Raw genomic sequence first — 20,272 nt, forward strand, 5'->3', positions numbered from 1 at the left:
GTCCAGAAGAGTGCGGAGGTTACCTGATGGTTGCTTCTGCCTTTTGTCTGATCCGTCTTCAAAGAACAAGTCCTTGCAAGAACCCCACTTTGAAAGACAAGGGCTACATTATATGGTGACCAGAATAGGCATACAGAGCAGACTATGCGCGATCGATTCCATATTTTAATTAAAAAGGCATTCATGCAAAGTCCAGAAGCTACAATTTCATATTACTTAATGTCGTCCCCGAAGAACAACCGGGTGTCTAATACCTGAACCCCGAATTCACCCCCATCAACCGCCCCTGATACCTCTCCATAACCTCCCCCAGCCGGACCATAATCCCCGCCGCCACAGTCCTCACCTGTTCTCTCGGATCACTCCTTTCCCTAATCGCTGGCGTTCTCTCGAAGACTTCACTCACCCACTCCCGCAATTCCATGACCTGCGTTGCAAATTCCGTCACCAGCCGCTCTTCCCCAGATGACCCAGACTCGATGTTTAGATCTGTGAGCGCGAGGAAGAGAGAGAGCAGAGCGGAGGTAATTGTTGGGTCTTGCGAGAGAGGGCGGGCGTGGAGGGAGAGAAGGAATGTAAGTGTTTGAGAGGTTAAAGTTGGGAGGAAAGGGGTGTGAGGGCCTGAGGTCGAGAGGAGGAGGGTGAGAGTTTGGATGAAGAGAGTTAGGAGGTGGGGAACGAAGAACGGATTGTGGGAGGGAGCGGTTGAGCTGTGGCTTTTAGTGTTAGATGGGTGTTTCGCTTTCCATAATAACAGGAAGGAATGGCAAGGAAATGCTTACGATGTATATTGCATCATCATGATCTCGAACCGACCGGAGAGGGGGTAGAAGAATCCCTCTGCAAGAACCTTGTAGAGGTCTTTGACGGTGGACTTCTGGCGATGGGCTTCGCGCTGCTGCCGTCGCTTCTCAACTTCCATGCGCGAGGAGAATGTGCGCACTTTGAGTGCGTTTGGACCGGTGAGATTGTCGGCTGCATCTGCTGCAAGGGGCTGGAGGGATGCTTGGGCAATTCCTCTTGTTATGGTAGCGATAGGAGATTCATCAGTAGTATACAGCGCTTCAAGGTTTGGTGGCAGTTTCTTGGATGGGAACGAGGAGTCTGGTAGCGATGGAAGACCCATAGACTTTGCATCGTCCGTTCCAAGTCCGGCCAATTCCCGAGCACTGAGGCCGAGCGCAGTGAGAACTGCGGATCGTTGAGTCTGAGATAGGTCTCCGTCGAAGAAAACAGCCGTAAACCACCGGCCCATTTTCAGAGGTTGGGATACGATCAAGGCAATCATGCTTCGCAGACGGTGCTCGTGGAACTTCGGAAGCTTGCTCTGCTCTTGTAGGCCGACTAGGATAAGAGCTAATTCTTCTGTATGCTCTGCAAGTTCTGTTCCGAAGCCGGTCTTGCGTCGAATTAGCCCAGGGGATGTTGTTATGGCGAGCTCATGACGGTCAAGGTTCTCGGTGTCTCTTAAAGAGGCGATGAGGTCGCGAATATAGCTGTGTCTTGTTAGTGCAAAGTAGCCACAACGGATCATGCAACTTACACAGGCGCAATGGGCTTATTGCGCTGTATCAATGTCGGGTCTTCGTCTTCATCAGACGGATCATCATCGGGCTTTTCATATGGGATTAGATCGTCATCTTCATCGTCAACCCCCTCCTCGTCATTTTCGTCGGAATCATTTATCTCCTCGATTGCCACGATTCTGGACGTTTTTGGGCCCGACTTCTCAGCTGAGCGAGAAGCTGCCGTAGAAGCAGGAAAGGTTATTGCCCGCCGTGGTTCCTCCGGCACTTTTACAGACTCCAATGATCCGATCTCGTCATGGATTGTGACAAGATTCAAATATGATGCAGCTTCACTGCCTTCCATCTCCTCCAAATTGAATTTCATTCCCTTGCCTGGTTCTTCGATGAGCTGAGAAATGGCGGTTCCTATTAACATTCCGAGAAAACGGGCCCTTGTTGAAGCAGCAGCTAGACGATTTGAAACAGCGTTAAGAAAGATGCTGGTTCGTCCGATGCCTTTCATTTGACCTGGATCAAGCCGCTGAAGATACCCGGCAGCAAGAAGAATGACCTGGGTATTTGCTTGTCGATGTCAGCGAAGGAGTAGCGCCGAGGGTAAAAGGTACATACCTTCTTGACTTCTCATGGGGGCATGCTGTATGAATAGTTTATCTGCTGATTGATCGAGGCTTTTCGTGAGCAGAGTCGCTATGGAGCCTGTAATGTGGGATTAGAGACATTTGTCGGCAGTACGACTCTGAAGATTAAAAATACCTGTCTGGTGTCCTAAGTTAACGATTATAGCCCTTCTGAGCCCCACTGTTTGGATTGAGCCCCCTTGACCGCTCGAAAGCCAATCCATGAGCTGGCCTTCCAGATTGGCACGCTTCGAGATGAGGATTGAACATAAAGCGGCGACGCCACTAATAGGTTGAGTCAACTCTAGCTCATTCTCGCCGAAAGCGTCTGATTTCAAATGGTTCTTTTCAATATCTCGAAGGATTGCTTCTAGTACTGCAAGTTGCTCTGTCCACCGAAGCTGGTCGAAAAGTGCAGTATATTGCTCCGACAATGTCTGCTCTATGAGGAGTTTAGAGTAGATTTCCCTCACTATACGATCTAGATAATACTTCAGCATAGGCATACACAATAAAGCGAGTCATACATACCAGTGTAGCCCAAGCTTAGTGCTCTTCCAGTGAGAGCCGCAAGTGGTTTCCACTGCTTCTTGTCTCTGACACTGAGCTTTGAGGCCATATGGCAGATATTGGCCCCTAACCATGATGCATATTGTAGTCCTGTTCCCACCCAAGCCGTTTCAGCGGGAATATCAGACCCTCCAGCTAGTGAGATAGCTTCTGCTGATACAGAAACCACCCTTCCAGCTGCAAGTTGAGAGGTGAGCTCTTTCCACGCTACTTGTTTCTGAGTAGCATTGCTGTAGACTGTGTCAATGTCGGTGTATAGCCTCCAGATCAAGTCTTTCGGCTCTAACAGGGCAGATAGAACTTCGAGGATATTCTGGAGTCGAAGAGCGCTGCCTGACGCATCTGCTTGTTGCGATGATGCTCGCGCCTGCGCAATGAGTGTACGGAGCTGTGTAACAAGGCAACTAATTCCAGGAATGCTGCTAAGACACCGTAGAAGAGCAGCTCGGAGCTTTGAGTTGCCAGTTGCTGAGCCTGTCGCTCTCGCAGCGAGTGATTGCCAGTGATCAGGGATAGTGATGCTGACTAGAGCATTTAGGACCTGTGCTGCGATTGGGCCTGGGACTCGAATATCAAGACTGGCTTCATTTTCACCCTTTCTAAACGGGTCTAACGCATAGAGGGCGTGAGAGAGCTCATTCCGACTAGGGTTTGACTTCAGTAACGATAGAATGTGAGCTGGCGAGGAGGAGTCGGAACTGGGGTTTATGGTAGGCGTCTGGTCGAGTATTTCTGGACCAACATGGCGGGGTCTCTCTTCTCGAATCGTTAGACCGACATCCTTATCACGACTTGTCGTTCTGATCTCTGTTATAAGCCCATCCATCATTCAGCATGGACATCGTCGGATCTGGGTTGAGAGAAAGAGCTGGTGTGATTCGCCAGCTCGAAAAGACTGTATGCAGCTACATAATTAGTCAGCATTATAGCTATGCTGGCTTGTGCGACCACAGTATATCCTGTAACTACTCTTTGCGAGGAAGAGACAAGCGGAGAGAAACAGGAGCAGGCGCCTTGGACTCAATTTATACCAGGTCTCGAGTTTAGCTGGTTATAAAATTTGATTTGCACTCCAAAGCGCCACATGAGTACGTACTGGCGTTGGAGGCTAAAGGTCACGTGCAAAGCGGGCATGTAAGTGGTCGGTCAGTCAACAGCGACGATGGAAGTTCAACATCCTCGCGTTTGCCTACAAGCTTCTGATCTTCGTCAAAACAGCGGATCTTTATCCGGTCACTTTGACAATTGTTGAGAAAAGCAATAATTTATAGTCAGTGCGCGGTCTAACCAAAACCGCATATTACCAACAATGAGTGCCCAAGATAGATGGTGAGGCTCGCACCCACCCATAGTCGGAGCATCTACTCACGCTTTCTAGGAGATATCTCTACCAGGCACTGTCAAAATCAGGTCCTTTCTCCGACCCAGACTGGGTCCCGGGACAAGAGACAATAGAATCCCTGGAGACATCCAAGGTCTTGTGCGTATTCAGATCAAATCTGCCTGGGGCTATTACTAATTCTTTCTTAGGGTGATGTAAGTGAACTCAGCTGTTTGTGGACCTGATATGAGGCAGCAGAGAGGTTGATTTGTTATAGCGGAGCTGGAGGTTTAGGATGCGAGGTCCTCAAAAATCTTGCTCTGTCAGGCTTTAAGGATATCCATGTTATTGACATGGGTAAGCTATCGCCCCCTGTGGATTGAGCGAATCTAACCCCAGCAGACACGATTGATATTTCCAACTTGAACCGGCAGTTTTTATTTCGTCAGTCTGACATTGGTAAGCCCAAGGCAGAGGTTGCTGCTGCTTTCGTTGAGAAGCGAGTCAAGGGAGTCAAGATCACGCCATATGTCGGCAAGATCCAGGATAAGGATGAAGATTACTACATGCAGTTCAAGATCGTTGTCTGTGGACTTGACAGCATTGAGGCCAGACGATGGATCAACTCGACATTGGTGGGCATGGTCGACATGGATAACCCGGAAAGTTTGAAGCCTCTAATCGATGGCGGAACAGAAGGTGAGTCGTAAATTCTTAGAGACATCACATGCACTCTAACAGCTTGCAGGATTCAAAGGCCAGGCACGTGTGATCCTACCCAGTCTCACTTCATGTATCGAATGCCAGCTTGACATGCACGCTCCTCGTCCCGCCGTGCCGCTCTGCACTATCGCTACCATCCCCCGCCAACCTCAGCACTGTATTGAATGGGCGCACCAAATTGACTGGCAGGACAAGCGCAAGGACGACGCGTTTGATAGCGATGACATGGAGCACATTGGCTGGGTTTACCAAAGTGCCCTGAAACGCGCAACGGAGTTCAACATTTCGGGAGTCACCTTCCAAATGACGCAAGGAGTCGTCAAGAACATTATTCCAGCCATCGCTTCAACAAATGCCGTTATCGCAGCTGCCACCACCTCGGAAGCACTCAAGATTGCAACATCCTGCAACCCCTTTCTCGAAAACTATATGATGTATGCTGGCGAGGAGGGCGTATACACATATACATTTGAGGCCGAGAAAAAGCCTGACTGTCCTGTCTGCGGTTCTCTCGCGCGAAAGATCACTGTAAACCCGGACGCTACGTTGGAGGAGTTTATCGAGACTCTGGGAGAGCGACCCGAAGCGCAGCTGAAGAAGCCAAGTTTGAGAACCGAGGAGAAGACCCTTTACCAGCGCTTCCCGCCGCAGCTGGAAGAGCAGACAAGACCTCACTTGAAGCTGAAGCTGCGAGATCTGGTCGCGAGCGGGCAGGAGGTTGCTGTTAGTGACCCGGCATACACAATCGACTTCCGCTTCCAGTTGGTTTTTGCCTGAGTTTGAATTGAATTCGTGATGGGGTGGAACGGCTTACGACCACATAATGATGATTATGACTAGATTTTGACAGAATTTTAAACAAGCTGTTTCTATCTGCTAAATCCTGATCCGGACTCCAGAGACGTAAGAAGGTATTGGCCCACTTTTATCGCAAAGATACAAGGTGAATAAACAAGAACCAACGCCGAGTAATGCTTTGAGAAAAACTGTACAACATGAAGAAGAGGCGAACTCATGCTCACCGTATGAGGTCAGTTAGACCCCTCTTCCACCGGGCGCATTTAAGCTTAAGGACCTTGACGCTCTCTAGGAAGAGGACGTCACTGTCGAACTGTCCTGTGCTTTCAATATTGAAAATGAAGTGATCCCGCAGCCGACCGAGCTTGACCTTGCCCTGAAACTCCTCGTGTCGCAAGCACTCTCTGCTGACTGTGTCGTTGAACGCATCCCGAACAACGGCTTTGTCCTCACCGCGGTGACCACGGTACTCGCTATCGTTGCGCTCGTCCTCGGCGGTGATAGGCTCGAGGGCAATGACACCCTTGGGGAAGCACTTGGCGAATTTCTTTGCATCGTCTCCAATGATCGGGCGGAGAATCTTGATATCGGGCATTAACCGATATGTGGCCGTCGCGACAGGAGAAAACTTGGCGTGATCTGCTCCAATGCCCTTGATACAGTGCATTTCCATCTCGAGCTTCTGGCCGGGACGGAGCTTAGCAACTAGAATGTCGGGGTTGACCGGTTGAATGGCGCCCTCATCGACAAAGTAATGCTCCTGGCGACCAACGGGGTGGAAAACGATATCCTTCGCATAGACGTGGGCGTTCTTGTAGAGCTTGCGTGGATCCTGCTCGTCGCGGGACGCATTCGGGTTCGTGGTACACTCGACATCGAGGCGAAGAACAACAGTGTTGAAGTCCGCAGGACCCTGTTCGCCGCCGCTGTCTTCGCCATCTAAGGCTTTTTTGTACCAGCGCATCCAATTGAGACCGTCGACCGAGCCCTTCAGCGGTATTAAACCTAGTCGCTGCGCGAGAACTTCGTCTTGAATAACCGAGGTGTTGTTGTGAACGAAGACATATTCAATAGCGAGGGTGGGCACTTCGGCCATAACAATGCGGCGGAAAGCGTTGGCGATAGAGGCATCAACGCCGATCAGGGAGAAGGAGGACTCGAATTGCTTGTTCTGATGGAACTCGACGTGAAAACCCTGGTTTCGTTAGAAATTGAATATATCTCCGAAAGTTACAAGCATACATCTCGGAACTTCTCAAGAGACCATTCGTGCGACTCGCCGGGCCAGTGACCTGGGAAATCTGTGGAGGGGATGTTGGTGACGGTTTCTGCATTTATGTCGACAATCTGATCGATGTTAGCTTGGGGGTTTATGATTTTTGAGGGGAAGAGATGTACCCGTCGACGCTCAAGCTCTTCATGAGACGGGACAAGAGGCGCCATAACGAACAAAGAGAAAAAGAATGGCGTTATCAACTATGACAGCGGATCGAAGAAATCAAAAAGTTCTCAGAGAACCGGCAATATTTTTTGCGGGCGGCGGGCGGAGAGAGCAGCCACATATACTGCACGCAGTTGGTCTTGCCTGCTGAAGGAATTGCCGGTGGAAAGCAGAGGTGATGTGGGCGGTGGGCGTGGTGTGGGTGTGGAATAAGCAGCCCTCAAGACCAACCAGAGGCGGGCTGATGACCAGCTGCTACTCCACGTGACCGGCCAAATTGCATCTCATCGCAACCTCCCGAGCGTCACCCCGACAGCGAACCCTTCCGACGAAGCTCCCCACCAATTGCGTCCGGACTGAGGACCGTCAGCCTCTCCCCCCCCCTCAGACCTTCCATCTATACCTTCCGAATGGCTGCTTCCTTTGCTCGCCTGGCGGGCAATGCCCCCAAACGGCTCTGCCTTCGCCCCTCCGGCCTTGCACGAAACACCATTGCCCCCAGATCTCGTTCGTTAGCGACGTCAGTGCCTCGCCGAGCGGCCGAGCCTACCAGCTATCAGGCTACTCGATTGATCCCGACGGACCCGAGCTTCGCACACTTCGCCAACAAGGACTCTGAAGTACCCGAAATCCCCTCTGGTCTGGAGTCCGAGGACGAAGGAGTCGGCCGCAAGATCCGCCATTACACTGTCAATTTCGGTCCTCAGCATCCCGCCGCTCACGGTGTGCTTCGTTTGATTCTGGAAATCAATGGAGAAGAAATCGTTCGCGCCGATCCCCACGTCGGCTTGCTGCACCGTGGTACCGAGAAGTTGATTGAATACAAGACATACATGCAGGCACTGCCCTACTTTGACCGTTTGGACTACGTTTCTATGATGACGAACGAGCAGTGCTTCTCGCTGGCTGTCGAGAAACTGCTGAACATTGATATTCCCGAACGCGCCAAGTACATCCGAACCTTGTTCGGAGAGATCACTCGCGTCCTGAACCATCTTATGTCTGTCCTTTCACACGCTATGGATGTTGGTGCTTTGACGCCCTTCTTGTGGGGTTTCGAGGAGCGTGAGAAGCTTATGGTATGCACATGTTTCGATTGAACTATGACACGTGAAGACACGACCACAGTGCTAATGAGTGTGTACGATTAGGAATTCTACGAGCGAGTATCCGGCGCCCGTCTTCACGCCGCCTATGTCCGCCCCGGTGGTGTTTCTCAAGATCTCCCTATTGGTCTTCTCGACGATATCTACCAGTGGGCTACACAATTCGGTGACCGCATTGACGAGACCGAGGAGCTGCTTACCGACAATCGTATCTGGAAGGCTAGAACTCAGGGTGTTGGTGTTGTCAGCGCCGCCGATGCGCTCAACATGAGTTTCACTGGTGTCATGCTTCGTGGCTCTGGTGTCCCATGGGATATTCGCAAGTCCCAGCCTTACGATGCCTACGACCAGGTTGAATTCGACGTGCCCGTTGGTGTGAACGGTGACTGCTACGACCGTTACCTCTGCCGTATGGAGGAGTTCCGCCAGTCCCTCCGCATCATTCATCAGTGCTTGAACCAGATGCCAGCCGGCCCTGTCCGTGTCGAGGACTACAAGATCATGCCCCCTCCCCGTGCCGCCATGAAGGAGAACATGGAGGCTCTTATTCACCACTTCCTTCTCTTCACCAAGGGTTACTCCGTTCCTCCGGGTGAGACCTACTCCGCCATTGAGGCTCCTAAGGGTGAGATGGGTGTGTTCCTTGTCAGTGACGGCAGCGAGCGGCCATACCGCTGCAAGATCCGTGCTCCTGGATTTGCCCACTTGGGTGGTTTCGACCAGATTTCACGCGGCCATCTTCTTGCAGATGCTGTCGCTATCATTGGTAAGTTCATCACGGACGTTTTCTTGTAAGAAATATCTAATAAACATGCCCAGGTACAATGGATCTTGTGTTCGGTGAAGTTGACCGGTAAACCATACATGGATGGAATCTATCCCATCTTCTGTACAAATACGCAAAAGAAAACCCTATAAACAATGAAACAAAAAGGTTAGAATACATGAGATCTTTCCACCTTAGATTCGGTGGACGTTGCCTTACACCGTCGAGGCGACAGATGGAAGGATCTATGATATAGAAGATGTTCGGGAGATTCAGCTGTACCGGTTCACTTTAATGGCGTTTACCTGTTTTACTTTTCCTATGTTTCGACGCGATCTACACCTAACTTCATCTTTTCTTACCCTGTGTATAGTGAGTGGCACTAAATTCGATATGATTGGCTCTTTACTTCGGTATTTCTGCTACTACTTTGTATAGGTGTTTCCACTGCAAAGAGAAGCATATTGAGGTCCGTTCCAGACTGTCGAATTCGATAAGTTTGAAGTATAAGTATATAGACCCTTCAGTACCTGACCACTACTCACGTGGTAGACACTCTCGCAGGTGATACCCTCATGAGTTCTCATTTAGGGGAGGTGGATTCTGTCACGCTCGAGAGAATTCTGGGGCGAGGAGCAGTACGAACAGTTAAAGAAGGTTAGGAGGGAGTGGGCCTGGATGAAAGCATGTGTCGGTGTTTGGGGTTGGAGAGGGTGGATTGAATTGTTGGAAGAGCAATGTGTTTGGGCTTGCACGTCTTAACCCGGGACCACATTTCAATGGGCTGAGGAGCCGAAAGTCAACACTCTATCGACTTCTACTCGGTCTTTGGAGCCGTTGGGTCGGCAACGTGGCTTCATAAGACTGACCGGCACCGATTGCGTTTAAAAGATGACAAGACCGGGAGCTACCTCTCTAGCCGCCACGCAGCAAGGCTCTGAGAGAGCGCTATGTTTCTTTTTCCCAACCTCACTGGAACCTAGGCTGCACTGGAATAAGGCTTCTGCTTGACTTCTGAGTTCGCCTTGACCAGAAGGTATTAATTAATGATATAGATAGAAAAAGCCAGTCTCGCTCGCCGTGACACAACCTAGCCAACTCCATGATCTTTAGCAGTAGACAAGTAGAAGATAAGAAGATATGCGTGTGCGCCTAATACCAGACCCAGGCCTACGATCATACCTCCCTCGCCGTCCCACCCCTACGGACAACCCAAAAGGAGACCAAAGACCAACGGGTCACACATTATCATCATCGTACAAGAAATTAATATCCCTCGGCCGTCTCCGATTGTACGAGACAAAGTCGCTATCACCAGGTGGTCTCTCGTTGCGCGAATTGGCGGTTAACATGCTTTGTATGCTCATGCAGACGCTCTCGACTGTTTGGACGGGCGACCACCCGGCTGAGCTAAGGAGGTCGAGACAGATGATGCCGTTGCTGTAGATGTGTGGGTGGATGGGAATGGGGCGTCGCATGTCTTCTTGGGGTTGTGTGGAGGGTGGCTGTGGTTGTGGTTGTGACGGCGCGGAGGCAGATTTGCATTCGATAAATTGTACTTCTGGGGGTTCTATCATTCGTTGAATTGATTAGTATGCTGTTGTGTTTGAGGTTGGGTAGGAAGGCGGTGCAGGCGGAGGTACCTATAGGGTATTTCGACCCAAATGTGAACTTTAGTCTGTAGGTTTCATTTTGATATAGCGGGTTATCATCTAGGACTTTGATGTCCATTTGCCATTCTTCGAGGTTTTCCGATTTGACGATGGAAATTCCGGGGGGAAGGTGTTCTTTCATCTAGGGACCGTTAGTCGCCGTAGGTGTTGGTTGGAACATATTTATATGATGCGTGGGATGAGGAGAGAATATAGAGTAGTTGAAATGTGCAGACGGTAATTGGCATCGTGCAACGGGGAGGGAAGAGGGGAGGACAGCCAGCGCATACCTTCATGAGCTCCTAGAAAGACGGGAATTAGCAGACGAGCAAGAGGGCGAATTGCAGACAGTTGCTTGCTTACCTTGCTCAGTCGCTTGCTTGCAAACATCGCCCCAGATACGCCTTCCGAAGGCGTCTAACCAACACTTTGCTGCTCTGCTATCTCTGAACTGCAAGGTGGTGAAGTGCTCGGCGGTTTGTAGTAGCTACCCAGGTATAGCGGGGAAGTGGTGAGGCTGCAAAAAATGTATGACGTTTAGAAGAAGTGGGGAGCGATCGGCGGCGGAGATGCAAGGGTTGCTGCAACGGGCAGAGCAAACAAAGCCGCAAAAGAAGGAAGTATGCAATGGAATTAGAACGAAGCAAAAGTGAAAGGAAAAAGAATGCTACGTAGCTGCAGAGGCTGAGAAGGAGAAATGGACGCCCGGGGGAGGGGGATACCTTGGCCGATCAGGTCACCTGTATCTCTCACCTGATTGGATTGAGGTCAGACTGCGTAGCACGTGATGCTATACAGCTGGGCTATGAGTTTACACGAGCTTACGACTAGAAGTCTTGAGAGAAGTGAGAGCTGTCAGAAGGCAGGTGCCAATATCATGCATGGTGTGACTGCACCAAAAGAGATACCCAAACAAGAAATCGACCATGGTGGAGGACAACAAACTAAACCAGCAAATTTCGCCATTCGAAATATAGTTAGGGGAATCACTTGAACAGAAATCTCAGAATATCCTTCTGATGATTTAGGTCTTGAGAAGAAATGGACAAGGAATCAAACACTACCCAACAAATGTCAACGCAAAGAGAAAGAGAAATATAATTATGACTGGGTTCTCTCGCGAGCCTGACGCTCCACCTTCTCTCGCTCCTCGTTCTCCTTCATCTCGCGGACCTTGGCAAGGACTACTTCCCGGAAGATCGCACCACGCGCGATCTTGCTCAGGCTGCGCTTCTTGGTACCGCCATTCTCCTCATCGGCGGGTGGAGCGGCGGGTACGTTTCCGGATTCTGTTGACAGAGCAGGGAAAGGCGATAGGGCGGGCTTCCCAGAAGCACCTGTAGAAGGCTGCACATCAAGAGGGCTAGGAATATCATCGTCATCCTCCTGCATCTTGAGCGCCTCGATACGGTTGGCGAGCTTGATGATTTCGATACCTCGCTTGAGGCGGGAACGCGCAATGTAGGCACGAATTTCGGGAAGCAGATCGCGATCGCTGGCAGATTCTCCCTTGAGCCAGGGGTGTTTCAAAGCTTCCTCGGATGAGGGTCGCTGCGACGGATTCACCTGAAGCAAGCTGAGGATGAAATCCTTGGCGTCCTTGGAAACGTCGCGCCAGTAGCGCTCGTGGAATATGACGCGGCCAGAGCGGCACTCCTCGATAAGGTCGGTCAAATTCTCGGAGCGGAAGGGAGAATAGCCACACAGAAGGGTGTAGGTGATGACACCTAGAGACCAGATATCCACGGCCTTGCCGTGTCCTTGTTTGAGCATGACTTCGGGGGCAGCGTATCCGAAAGATCCCGCCATGCTCGTGAGCACTTCCGCCGGGTTATCTAGCATCTTTGCAATACCGAAGTCCGCCAAGACAAGTTGCGAGTCTAGTTTAGGAGTGAGATAGAGTAGGTTTTCGGGTTTCAAGTCTGTCAAATGCGTTAGCTAATTGCTGTAAAAATGCTGGACAAACATACCCCGGTGGACAATGTTGCGCTGATGTAGGTAATGGACGGCCTCAAGCACTTGGCGGATGGTTTGTGAAGCATCCTTCTCTGTGAACTTGCCGTACTCGCAGATCCTATCGAACAACTCGCCACCAGTGGCTAGTTGCGTAACGATGTAGAATTTATCCTAGATTCGTCAGTACAGTCCGAGTGAGCCACTATGACAAAGGTTCTCACTTTGGATTCGAACCAATCGACGAAATGAACAATGTGAGGATGGTTCATCTTCTGCAGCACCTCCAACTCATCGTAAACCATGCGCTCATTGCCCCGAACATTTCGCTTCAGAATGATCTTGACCGCGACCTTCCCTTCCGAGCAGTCTGCCTCGCGGACAATACCATACGTTCCCGCACCGAGGGTTTTGCCGAATCGGTAGAGCGCTCTGGAGAAAGCGGACGTTAGTATGTTGTGAAGGCGATGGAGACAGATAGACGGGAGATGTACTTCTTCTCGTAGCTCTCGGGCTGCCCCGAGAGCTTATTGAGCATATTTGCGACTGTAATGCCGGACATCGTTAGCGGACTCCCATTCAATAGAGCGAGTGAGAAAAATGAGGCCATGTACTGGCTAGAAGAACAAAACGGTGAAGAGGAAATCATGCGATTGCTCGCTGCTTCAGCCCGTAGAGAGTGTTGTTCCGACCGGGCTGACTGCGGCTGAAGCAGGCTCGGGCCCAGGATCGAGACTATCGGGGGAGGGGTAGGACAACGCTGTCGGCGCGATTGGCGGCCATGGGGAAAGCATTGTGCCAATCGACACTATTGCAGAAAAAGGACAGAGAAATCGTTATACTTACAACTCATCTTGTCTGTGGCTGCAGTGCGTGAATGAAGAAGCTGATGGTGGGGTCCAATCGGTGGACTGAAGGTTTATGCACAACCCCGCACGTGAAGAAGAGGTGGGAGGATAGAGAAAGATGTTCGAAGAAGGATATTGGTAATAGAATTGCTGAAGAAGAAGGAGCAAACGGTCAGTATGACGCTCGAAACCAACCTGCGATGTTAGGACAAATTGTGCTGGTAGCTTGGAGTGGGATCAGGGGAAGCGGGGGAGTTTCTGGCGCGAGGGCAGAGAGCGAAGAGGATTAATGAAAAGAGAGCATTCTCCTCGAGAATCTTCAGCTTCAAGAACAAAAAAAGAGGTACTCACCGATTCTGCCTACCAGCAGCAGACTGCGAATAGATTGCGAAAGCCGACTAGGAAAAGCAAAGGGAGAAAAACGACAGGACAACTGGAGAAAGTTGTTGGTGCCTGAGAGCTGAAGATGAGAGGAGAGGAAGTCTGGCCCGCATCCATAATTAGCCCCAGCACAGCCACCGATGAGAGTCGAGAGCAGCCTTGCGATGGGCCGCTAGCGGTTTTGACCCACGGAGAGCGCGTTCCATAACCAATTTTAGACAGGCTGCCTTCTATTCTTCTATCATGATCGTTGTAAGGCAGAGTACTTGCAATTTCGGCTCGTTCAGCCCTGTCGCATAGGTACCTCCTTGGCAGCGCCTCGCATTCTACGCACGTCGCCGCAGGCAGGTAGACTACTTCCTTCCTCATTAAATGCCGCCAAGGATCGTTGCTCGACTTGAAGGTTATGGGCTTTGAGATCGTGTCGAGTGTCTCCTTTGATCCTTGGTACGCGTCCCGACCACAGCCTCCCTCGTGTCATGACGGAATGTGATTCGTATTTCCTGCATGTAATCGCAGCTTCCGATCAGTGTCACAATGCACCGTCTCTGATCGCCCATGGCTGTGCGGTTAGATGTACCACTAGTTGAGTAGTAGTTGATGTCACCAGCAGCTGCTCGAAAGAGTGGTTTCGCTTTTTCTGAAGCACCGCCGGCAGGAACAAGGCGGAAACGAAAGGCCTCTCTAGTCGCTTTGTTACATGCCAAAATCCCGCTCCCATCAACCATAACTTGTCTATATCATGCATGTCGGTCGTGCTCGAAGGTAGGGTTTAGATCTCAGAAAGGAAAAGGGTCCGATTCCGAGTTAAACCAGCCCGCGGGAACCTGGCTATTAAAGAGCTGCCACATCATCCAGTCGGTAGAGGAGCCAACTCCAGTGTTTGATATGGTCGCATTGCTCAGGTCCATATTTGTATCCGCATGAGTGACGAGAGAGGGCCCAAGATCAGCGTTATCTGTCACCATAGGTAAGGCAGAAGGGCACTCAACAGGAGCAGACCCGTCTTCTCCGATCGGATTGTCCACGTTTTGCTCCTGAAATAGTGGTTTGCAGAGTTGCTCTAACGACAATAGGAGGTCAAGAAGTCTTTCAAGGTGTGGATTGCGCCTGAACTGCGATAGACGAGTGGTTATGTTTTGCAAGAGCGTATAGTTCTCGTGGTTCAAGGTCCCGACAATGTTGCAAAAGACGACGAAGAAAGGGCTTAAAGGATAAAAGAAGAGCGTCCTAGAATGGTTAGCGATAGGATAAACCGAATCTGACAGTCAACGCACCACGTTATGAATGACGGATACGGGTCGTCCGATGCCGGCCGCTCCGCAGGCTGCTCTAGGAGGAAGTAAAATGCTTTGAGTGATTTGAGAGAGTATGAAAGACAGAGTCTGTGGACCAGTGGAGTATATGAGCTCTTCAATCGCGTTCGATATATCTCCACGAAGATCGCGTAGTAGGAGAATTCAGTTGAGATCCAGTCGTGTTGGACTACCCTTGGGAGAGAGTCTCGATTCTAAAGCATTGCTCATGTCAGCTTGCATAGAAGACTCCGGGCAGAGCGTTAATTTACCGTCTGTAGCCTTGGAAGAAGGCCTTGCATCCTTGTCTCGAGGACTTGACATGCCTCAAGTATCGCGTCATCAGACTGATGGATGCCACGAAATGATAACGAATGGAAAGATGACTGAATCTCAGCAAGGTCAAGAAGGAAGTGGATCAGAATGTTGTATGGTGAGGATGGGTCTAATTGTATAAGTTCTGACGGAGAAACCTCGAGATCAGGCAAGGATGGCGGCCGTCCCATAAGGGAGCTAAGATTTCGATCGAGAAAAAAGCACCAGTATACGACATTGTAAATATCTTGCTTCTCATCAGTACTTGCTACTACTCGGTGGACTTTGTGGTAATTCAAGGAAGTTATCTGTCGCGCAGCATATGAGTTGAGGACCCAGCACTGATTGAGCCTCCCCAGAAGTTGCATGAGAAGGGCCTGCGGATAGCTTAGCTGCAAAGAATTTGTGTGTGTTATCCATTGAACTCACGCTCGATATCAGACACTGTATCGTTGATAGATTAGGCCGGCCTAGAATGCTGAAATGCTGTATACTTCGAATCGCTGCAGCAGTATAAGCCGCCCTAGATTGTGAAAATTGCTCCTTCAACGCTGCGCTATTTGTATTTCGGACTGTTTTATCAATATAAACAATGGCCTTCACGTAGACGCAAATGCAATACTGGTGGTAAAGGCGGCTTGGGGGGTTGAGATCTCCCTGCAGTAGGGCCGTTGCCATCCTTTCATAGCATTGATCGGATATGTGATCGGGCCAGCGGGCCCGTCCAGACTCTGACGGATCTGAGCCTCGTCAGTTGCGACCAACGGGGACTAGAAGAATGTAAAGAAGTACCTCGGAAAAGCATAAACAGCATCTCTCGGGGTGGCACGTCAGGGATGCTCAACGCAAGCTCTTGTTCAAAGGTTTCCTCTTCATGAAGTAGATCAGCATGGCGATGCTCGCTTGTAGCAATGCCGTTCACTAGCTCAAGGGCAGATTTCAGTATGGATTGCATCTTATTACTGGTAATCCTAGAATCACCAAGCTCAATCTGTATAATGTTTTTTGCTTGTATTGCATGGTAGTTTGCCTCGTCGGCACCTGATGTGGACTCTGTAAGGGTAGGAGATGATCTGCGGGACCGATCAGGAGCATGAGCTCGAACCTGCGGTGATACTGTCCTTGCGTCCATCGTGCTTTGAGTCGCGACATTGTATAATGACCGACTATGGCTGGATTGGTTGGACCGTAGATGAGCAGCATCTTGAATATACCTAAGCCCTGGAGGCGGAGGGCGCACAAGATCCACGAGGGATTCCTCCGTTGTCAAACGACTAGAAGTAATTCAGACACTTATCACCAGCTGTACCTCAGATACTTAAACTGAATAGTGCATTTCATGGTTGCTTACCTTGACAGGGTGCGTTTTTTAGATGACCTTCCTCGCCGGAGGCGTTGACACTCCACTCGAGTATCGGCACAATTGCCACACGGAGAGCGCCTGTCGCACTTTATCTGAACAGAAATTTCCATTAGTACAGACTCGAATTTTGGCTCGCATCCGGGTCATTGTTATGCAAACCTTTCTCGAATGGCACTGATCACACTGATGGCACTCATTAGCCTTGACGCGACACGTAATGAACGCGTCACAAAAGACTTACGGCAGGAGGGACATCGCCCGAGAGTGCGTGAAGCTGGGACATATCGAGCGGGAATTTATCACATTGTTGACTTTATCTAAAAGTAAATGTAGCAGAATTAGTTGAGTCGGACCTCGATGAGAGAAAAGTGCTCATCGGTGGAACAGGAAAGCGAGACCGTTCGGCTGACTGATCATAGAGTAGACCACGAACAGAGCATCACACTTCATTTGGAGATTATACCAACCTAACTTCACCCACGAGGTAATCAGTGTCGGCTGCTATGACTGTGTTGAAGAAAAAAACCTGACATAGCAACCAACTTTCTGCGGGTCTCGCCATGAGCAGCTGCACAGTTGACCAATATATAGGGTAGAGTCGAAACTTCCTCTACCAGCCGAACGAAGATCTTTTGTGCAAAACGTGCAAAGAAGGAAAATCCAAGATCACTCCAGGGAGAGTAGAGTACATTTCTGAGCTATCGCGATAGAAATGTCTGCTTATACAGCGACACGGGCAGACGGCTTAAGGAAAATGATACGGGAACACCCTGCGATGAGCATAGTCGGTCGGCACATTGTCGCTGGATGTTGGCTGAAATCGGTAAGCCGATCTCCCCTACTGCAGAATGCCAGAATCAGATACAAGCATCCCTGTTACTCCGCATAAATCTCAAGAGTCTAGGATTACCATAGAATTAGAATATGATTGTGTGGATAACTATACTTCGGACATCCGAGACTCGGGACGGAAATCCGAACCGATTGGGTAGGGTACCCACCTGCCCCTATTCAGCCCTGCGCAATACGAGCTGAAAGAGAGCTGAAAAGGTCATGGGACGGGAAATCACCGTTAAAACCGATAGCGAACTTCTGTGGAAGATTGTTTCTTTTTCTGTTGCAGGCCTGCAACTGAACTGAGCAATGCCGATCCCTTGGAGAGCGTTGGGAGGCACCATCGCAGCAGGTGGAACTTGCACCCTGCTCTCATTCTTTTACGCTACGCGCAGTATCCAGTTTGTTCCTCTGCTCGACTCGGACCCGATCTTTCAGTCCGAGTATACCAAAGCTCTTAACCCTCATGGGAACCCCACCATCCATGACCTGCATGTCAAGAGGGTACCGCTCTCGCAAATTGACCCGGCGTATCTCCGAGACCCTAAGCGGCTTCTGGATCGGTATTGCGGTGGAATGTGGGCAGGTCTAGGTGAGAAACACCTCCCCGTTACTCGTCACTGATACTTGAAATCTCAGATCTTGATTGCTAACCCGGAAGTTCCCTGGACAGGGTTCGCCCCTCAACGAATTCTTCACACGCTATCCAGTAAGGACACCAACGACTCCCCAACGTCTCTCTGGTCTCCAGCCGCACTCCTCGACTCAGACTACAAGAAGGGGTCTGAAGTCACTGGACATCTCCAGGTTATAGAGCGATCAAATGACATGATCGTCTTGCGCGGTGGTGTAAAGGTGCCGAATGAGGAACTGCGGCCTTTAGATGCATTTCTCGAAGTCACTGCCCGCGTGGATGAAGAACAAGGTATTGCAGAGTTTGGTTTCAAGTCAATATTCTTCCAGGGGCTCGGAAAGACAGATAAGCTGCCTATGCCGGGGCCGGCTATCTGGTTGCATGAGCAGTATGCGAAGGCGCTTTTGGAGTTTGGGGTTCGTTATGTTCTTAAGTAGTGATCTGACGCTCTTTGTATGATATGCATAAATGAGAATATTTCGTCTTTAATCTAATTTCCTGATATTTCGGATGTATTATAGAGCACAGTGCCTATACTAAAACTGGGCCCAATCTGTAGAAAATAAATAGCACAGACACCAAAGCCATCTAGAACAACCCCTTCACCAGCCCCAACTTCCAGAGATACATATCCATTTTGTGAGCCCTCGGATTCCCAAAGATTGTCGCCTCCAGCACATCCTTTGTGTTCTTCTGCCCAACATCATCTTTCACATCACAAAACCCCTGTACGCCATCTTTCAGAAACAGTATGGTACCAGCGGGCTGTAATAGCATAGCCGGAAGATCCCAGGTCACTCCATCATCGGGCATCGGTGAAATGTAGATGATGAGTAGGGCCTCAATGTATTCTTTGTCCATTCGCGGGACTGGGTCGCCTTCGTTAATTATGGAGAGGAATGTCGATGACGAGGGGTGGTGGGCTGTGCTTAGGGCTGGGTTGGAGGTCGGTGGAGCGCCAAAGGTTATGCATTGGATTGAGCTGAATTCTGTTGTGATGATTAGGTATTGCGGTCAAAGTAGTCAGCGGGTGGAAGAGGGCATACTCGGATGTAGGTCTGCAAGAGAAGAAGAGTTCTTCGACATCATATGTGCGTATAGTAGAGCCGCGACTGCTCCGCCTGCAGAGTGGCCGGTAAAAAGGAGCTGAAAGCTCTTGTTCGAGACATTCTGCTCGGCCTTGGATAGAACCGAGGATATAGCTTCCGAGATCTTCTCGACCATACCTTTTGCGCAGTCGAGAAAGCCGCCGTGGACTTGATATTTAGTGTCATCGGTATTCTATAGGTCTCATTATTAATTAGAGCATGTAGTATGTTTGAGGCAGATGAGCTTACGATAAACCCATCACCATCCGTTCCAGCTCCGATATCATCGAAATTGATAGTCCAGTCTCGTCTCTTCGACGTCGAACCCCGAATAGCCACAACCAGTAGCCCTGTGGTTGATCCTTTCGTAGAGGAGAACAGCTGAATTCGTGTTTCTTTGACGGTGCCATCTCGGAGTGAAGCATCAATGTTCTCGCTGTGCTGTGTGGGCTGGTAGTCGGAAAACTCCTCAACCCGGCTGACGCGCTCCATTTGAGACGTGTCAGAGGAGTAGACAGCTTTTGCGCTCCATGCTGCCAGCTTGACCAGCTCAACGTCTTCGTCGCTTCTACCATGATCTGTTAGCAAAGGAACGGCGATTATTTATGTTTCGAAAGACGCACAAAGAGCATGACTGCACCGATGCCGGAAAATAGCCGTTAGTGTACTTTCTCGCCTTTTCAATCTGACGGCTCATGGAGATGACATCGAGATCGATCTCATCGCCTGGGTGAGTTTTGATTAGATTACTTCACGATAGCCACGGCCACGATAGGGATACTAACCTGTGAGACCAATCTGGTCGAGATAATCATCTAGACGGATTGAGACATCTCGAAGGTTGCGAGAGGTAGCGGCAGAATGAGTGGATTGCGAGGTGTCAGCGATCGAGGCTGATGACTCGGTGGACGCCTCTGCGGTAGTTCTTGAAGTTTTGCTCCGTGTGAAGGAGTTTGCTAGTTTCTGAGCGAATGATTTTCTCATCTTGGGCGACAATTTCCTGCGGCAAGGGGGAAAGAGTTCCAAGTTTGGCAGAGA

At 50.1% G+C, this 20,272-nt stretch overlaps 9 protein-coding genes across 9 annotated transcripts; 3 read left to right on the forward strand and 6 right to left on the reverse strand.

Annotated features, from left to right (window-relative positions):
- Nucleotides 1-69: 69 nt before the first annotated feature.
- On the reverse strand, nucleotides 70-3,672 carry BJY04DRAFT_186664 (telomere length regulation TEL2 family protein). Its single transcript, XM_073710927.1, has 6 exons — nucleotides 2,678-3,672; nucleotides 2,283-2,627; nucleotides 2,139-2,225; nucleotides 1,544-2,090; nucleotides 783-1,496; nucleotides 70-710 (listed from the first exon to the last, which is right to left on the reverse strand). The coding sequence occupies exons 1-6, from the start codon at nucleotides 3,543-3,545 to the stop codon at nucleotides 248-250; spliced, it is 3,024 nt and encodes a 1,007-aa protein (XP_073572467.1). The 5' UTR covers nucleotides 3,546-3,672; the 3' UTR covers nucleotides 70-247.
- A 217-nt stretch (nucleotides 3,673-3,889) lies between these two features.
- BJY04DRAFT_38317 (NEDD8-activating protein UBA3) lies at nucleotides 3,890-5,641 on the forward strand. The gene is made up of 6 exons (XM_073720255.1): nucleotides 3,890-4,045; nucleotides 4,095-4,196; nucleotides 4,247-4,252; nucleotides 4,315-4,394; nucleotides 4,440-4,736; nucleotides 4,786-5,641. The coding sequence occupies exons 1-6, from the start codon at nucleotides 4,026-4,028 to the stop codon at nucleotides 5,535-5,537; spliced, it is 1,257 nt and encodes a 418-aa protein (XP_073572468.1). The 5' UTR covers nucleotides 3,890-4,025; the 3' UTR covers nucleotides 5,538-5,641.
- A 1-nt stretch (nucleotide 5,642) lies between these two features.
- On the reverse strand, nucleotides 5,643-7,043 carry BJY04DRAFT_38324 (DNA-directed RNA polymerase core subunit RPC40). The gene is made up of 3 exons (XM_073720256.1): nucleotides 6,957-7,043; nucleotides 6,801-6,905; nucleotides 5,643-6,753 (listed from the first exon to the last, which is right to left on the reverse strand). The coding sequence occupies exons 1-3, from the start codon at nucleotides 6,999-7,001 to the stop codon at nucleotides 5,779-5,781; spliced, it is 1,125 nt and encodes a 374-aa protein (XP_073572469.1). The 5' UTR covers nucleotides 7,002-7,043; the 3' UTR covers nucleotides 5,643-5,778.
- A 265-nt stretch (nucleotides 7,044-7,308) lies between these two features.
- Nucleotides 7,309-9,383, forward strand: BJY04DRAFT_186669 (NADH-quinone oxidoreductase subunit D). The gene is made up of 3 exons (XM_073710928.1): nucleotides 7,309-8,078; nucleotides 8,151-8,871; nucleotides 8,925-9,383. The coding sequence occupies exons 1-3, from the start codon at nucleotides 7,410-7,412 to the stop codon at nucleotides 8,960-8,962; spliced, it is 1,428 nt and encodes a 475-aa protein (XP_073572470.1). The 5' UTR covers nucleotides 7,309-7,409; the 3' UTR covers nucleotides 8,963-9,383.
- On the reverse strand, nucleotides 9,384-11,218 carry BJY04DRAFT_186672 (ubiquitin-conjugating enzyme E2). The gene is made up of 4 exons (XM_073710929.1): nucleotides 10,887-11,218; nucleotides 10,814-10,825; nucleotides 10,515-10,665; nucleotides 9,384-10,441 (listed from the first exon to the last, which is right to left on the reverse strand). Exons 1-4 carry the CDS (start codon nucleotides 10,911-10,913, stop codon nucleotides 10,110-10,112), a joined length of 522 nt encoding a protein of 173 aa, XP_073572471.1. The 5' UTR covers nucleotides 10,914-11,218; the 3' UTR covers nucleotides 9,384-10,109.
- A 406-nt stretch (nucleotides 11,219-11,624) lies between these two features.
- BJY04DRAFT_206885 (serine/threonine-protein kinase) lies at nucleotides 11,625-13,014 on the reverse strand (the record flags this gene model as incomplete). The annotated part of the gene is made up of 4 exons (XM_073713774.1): nucleotides 11,625-12,445; nucleotides 12,494-12,650; nucleotides 12,701-12,908; nucleotides 12,971-13,014. 4 exons carry the CDS (start codon nucleotides 13,012-13,014, stop codon nucleotides 11,625-11,627), a joined length of 1,230 nt encoding a protein of 409 aa, XP_073572472.1.
- Nucleotides 13,015-14,484: 1,470 nt separating this feature from the next.
- BJY04DRAFT_217152 (fungal specific transcription factor domain-containing protein) lies at nucleotides 14,485-16,447 on the reverse strand (the record flags this gene model as incomplete). The annotated part of the gene is made up of 5 exons (XM_073715961.1): nucleotides 14,485-14,935; nucleotides 14,983-15,215; nucleotides 15,273-15,692; nucleotides 15,745-16,055; nucleotides 16,108-16,447. 5 exons carry the CDS (start codon nucleotides 16,445-16,447, stop codon nucleotides 14,485-14,487), a joined length of 1,755 nt encoding a protein of 584 aa, XP_073572473.1.
- A 1,275-nt stretch (nucleotides 16,448-17,722) lies between these two features.
- On the forward strand, nucleotides 17,723-18,620 carry BJY04DRAFT_186679 (uncharacterized protein). The gene is made up of 2 exons (XM_073710930.1): nucleotides 17,723-18,104; nucleotides 18,186-18,620. The coding sequence occupies exons 1-2, from the start codon at nucleotides 17,822-17,824 to the stop codon at nucleotides 18,581-18,583; spliced, it is 681 nt and encodes a 226-aa protein (XP_073572474.1). The 5' UTR covers nucleotides 17,723-17,821; the 3' UTR covers nucleotides 18,584-18,620.
- A 114-nt stretch (nucleotides 18,621-18,734) lies between these two features.
- Nucleotides 18,735-20,218, reverse strand: BJY04DRAFT_217154 (lipase family protein; the record flags this gene model as incomplete). The annotated part of the gene is made up of 5 exons (XM_073715962.1): nucleotides 18,735-19,135; nucleotides 19,193-19,427; nucleotides 19,484-19,802; nucleotides 19,858-19,960; nucleotides 20,020-20,218. The coding sequence occupies 5 exons, from the start codon at nucleotides 20,216-20,218 to the stop codon at nucleotides 18,735-18,737; spliced, it is 1,257 nt and encodes a 418-aa protein (XP_073572475.1).
- Between the last annotated feature and the right edge of the window lie 54 nt (nucleotides 20,219-20,272).

Source organism: Aspergillus karnatakaensis (assembly GCF_047715665.1).
Source record: "Aspergillus karnatakaensis strain CBS 102800 unplaced genomic scaffold BJY04scaffold_18, whole genome shotgun sequence".
NCBI lineage: Eukaryota > Fungi > Ascomycota > Eurotiomycetes > Eurotiales > Aspergillaceae > Aspergillus > Aspergillus karnatakaensis.

What these genes read in the sequence shown, in the direction of transcription:
- BJY04DRAFT_186664 (XM_073710927.1), bottom strand. Translation starts at nt 3,545, where the DNA reads ATGATGGATGGGCTTATAACAGAGATCAGAACGACAAGTCGTGATAAG. An exon ending in ACTAAGCTTGGGCTACACTG is followed by an intron (nt 2,628 to 2,677) that starts GTATGTATGACT and finishes AGTATTATCTAG; the next exon opens with ATCGTATAGTGAGGGAAATC. An exon ending in ATGATGATGCAATATACATC is followed by an intron (nt 711 to 782) that starts GTAAGCATTTCC and finishes TAAAAGCCACAG; the next exon opens with CTCAACCGCTCCCTCCCACA.
- BJY04DRAFT_38317 (XM_073720255.1), top strand. Translation starts at nt 4,026, where the DNA reads ATGAGTGCCCAAGATAGATG. An exon ending in ATGAGTGCCCAAGATAGATG is followed by an intron (nt 4,046 to 4,094) that starts GTGAGGCTCGCA and finishes CACGCTTTCTAG; the next exon opens with GAGATATCTCTACCAGGCAC. An exon ending in TATCCATGTTATTGACATGG is followed by an intron (nt 4,395 to 4,439) that starts GTAAGCTATCGC and finishes TAACCCCAGCAG; the next exon opens with ACACGATTGATATTTCCAAC.
- BJY04DRAFT_38324 (XM_073720256.1), bottom strand. Translation starts at nt 7,001, where the DNA reads ATGGCGCCTCTTGTCCCGTCTCATGAAGAGCTTGAGCGTCGACGG. An exon ending in AAGAGCTTGAGCGTCGACGG is followed by an intron (nt 6,906 to 6,956) that starts GTACATCTCTTC and finishes AACATCGATCAG; the next exon opens with ATTGTCGACATAAATGCAGA. An exon ending in CTCTTGAGAAGTTCCGAGAT is followed by an intron (nt 6,754 to 6,800) that starts GTATGCTTGTAA and finishes TAACGAAACCAG; the next exon opens with GGTTTTCACGTCGAGTTCCA.
- BJY04DRAFT_186669 (XM_073710928.1), top strand. Translation starts at nt 7,410, where the DNA reads ATGGCTGCTTCCTTTGCTCGCCTGGCGGGCAATGCCCCCAAACGGCTC. An exon ending in AGGAGCGTGAGAAGCTTATG is followed by an intron (nt 8,079 to 8,150) that starts GTATGCACATGT and finishes GTGTACGATTAG; the next exon opens with GAATTCTACGAGCGAGTATC. An exon ending in AGATGCTGTCGCTATCATTG is followed by an intron (nt 8,872 to 8,924) that starts GTAAGTTCATCA and finishes AAACATGCCCAG; the next exon opens with GTACAATGGATCTTGTGTTC.
- BJY04DRAFT_186672 (XM_073710929.1), bottom strand. Translation starts at nt 10,913, where the DNA reads ATGTTTGCAAGCAAGCGACTGAGCAAG. An exon ending in TGGGTCGAAATACCCTATAG is followed by an intron (nt 10,442 to 10,514) that starts GTACCTCCGCCT and finishes AACGAATGATAG; the next exon opens with AACCCCCAGAAGTACAATTT.
- BJY04DRAFT_186679 (XM_073710930.1), top strand. Translation starts at nt 17,822, where the DNA reads ATGCCGATCCCTTGGAGAGCGTTGGGAGGCACCATCGCAGCAGGTGGA. An exon ending in TGGAATGTGGGCAGGTCTAG is followed by an intron (nt 18,105 to 18,185) that starts GTGAGAAACACC and finishes TTCCCTGGACAG; the next exon opens with GGTTCGCCCCTCAACGAATT.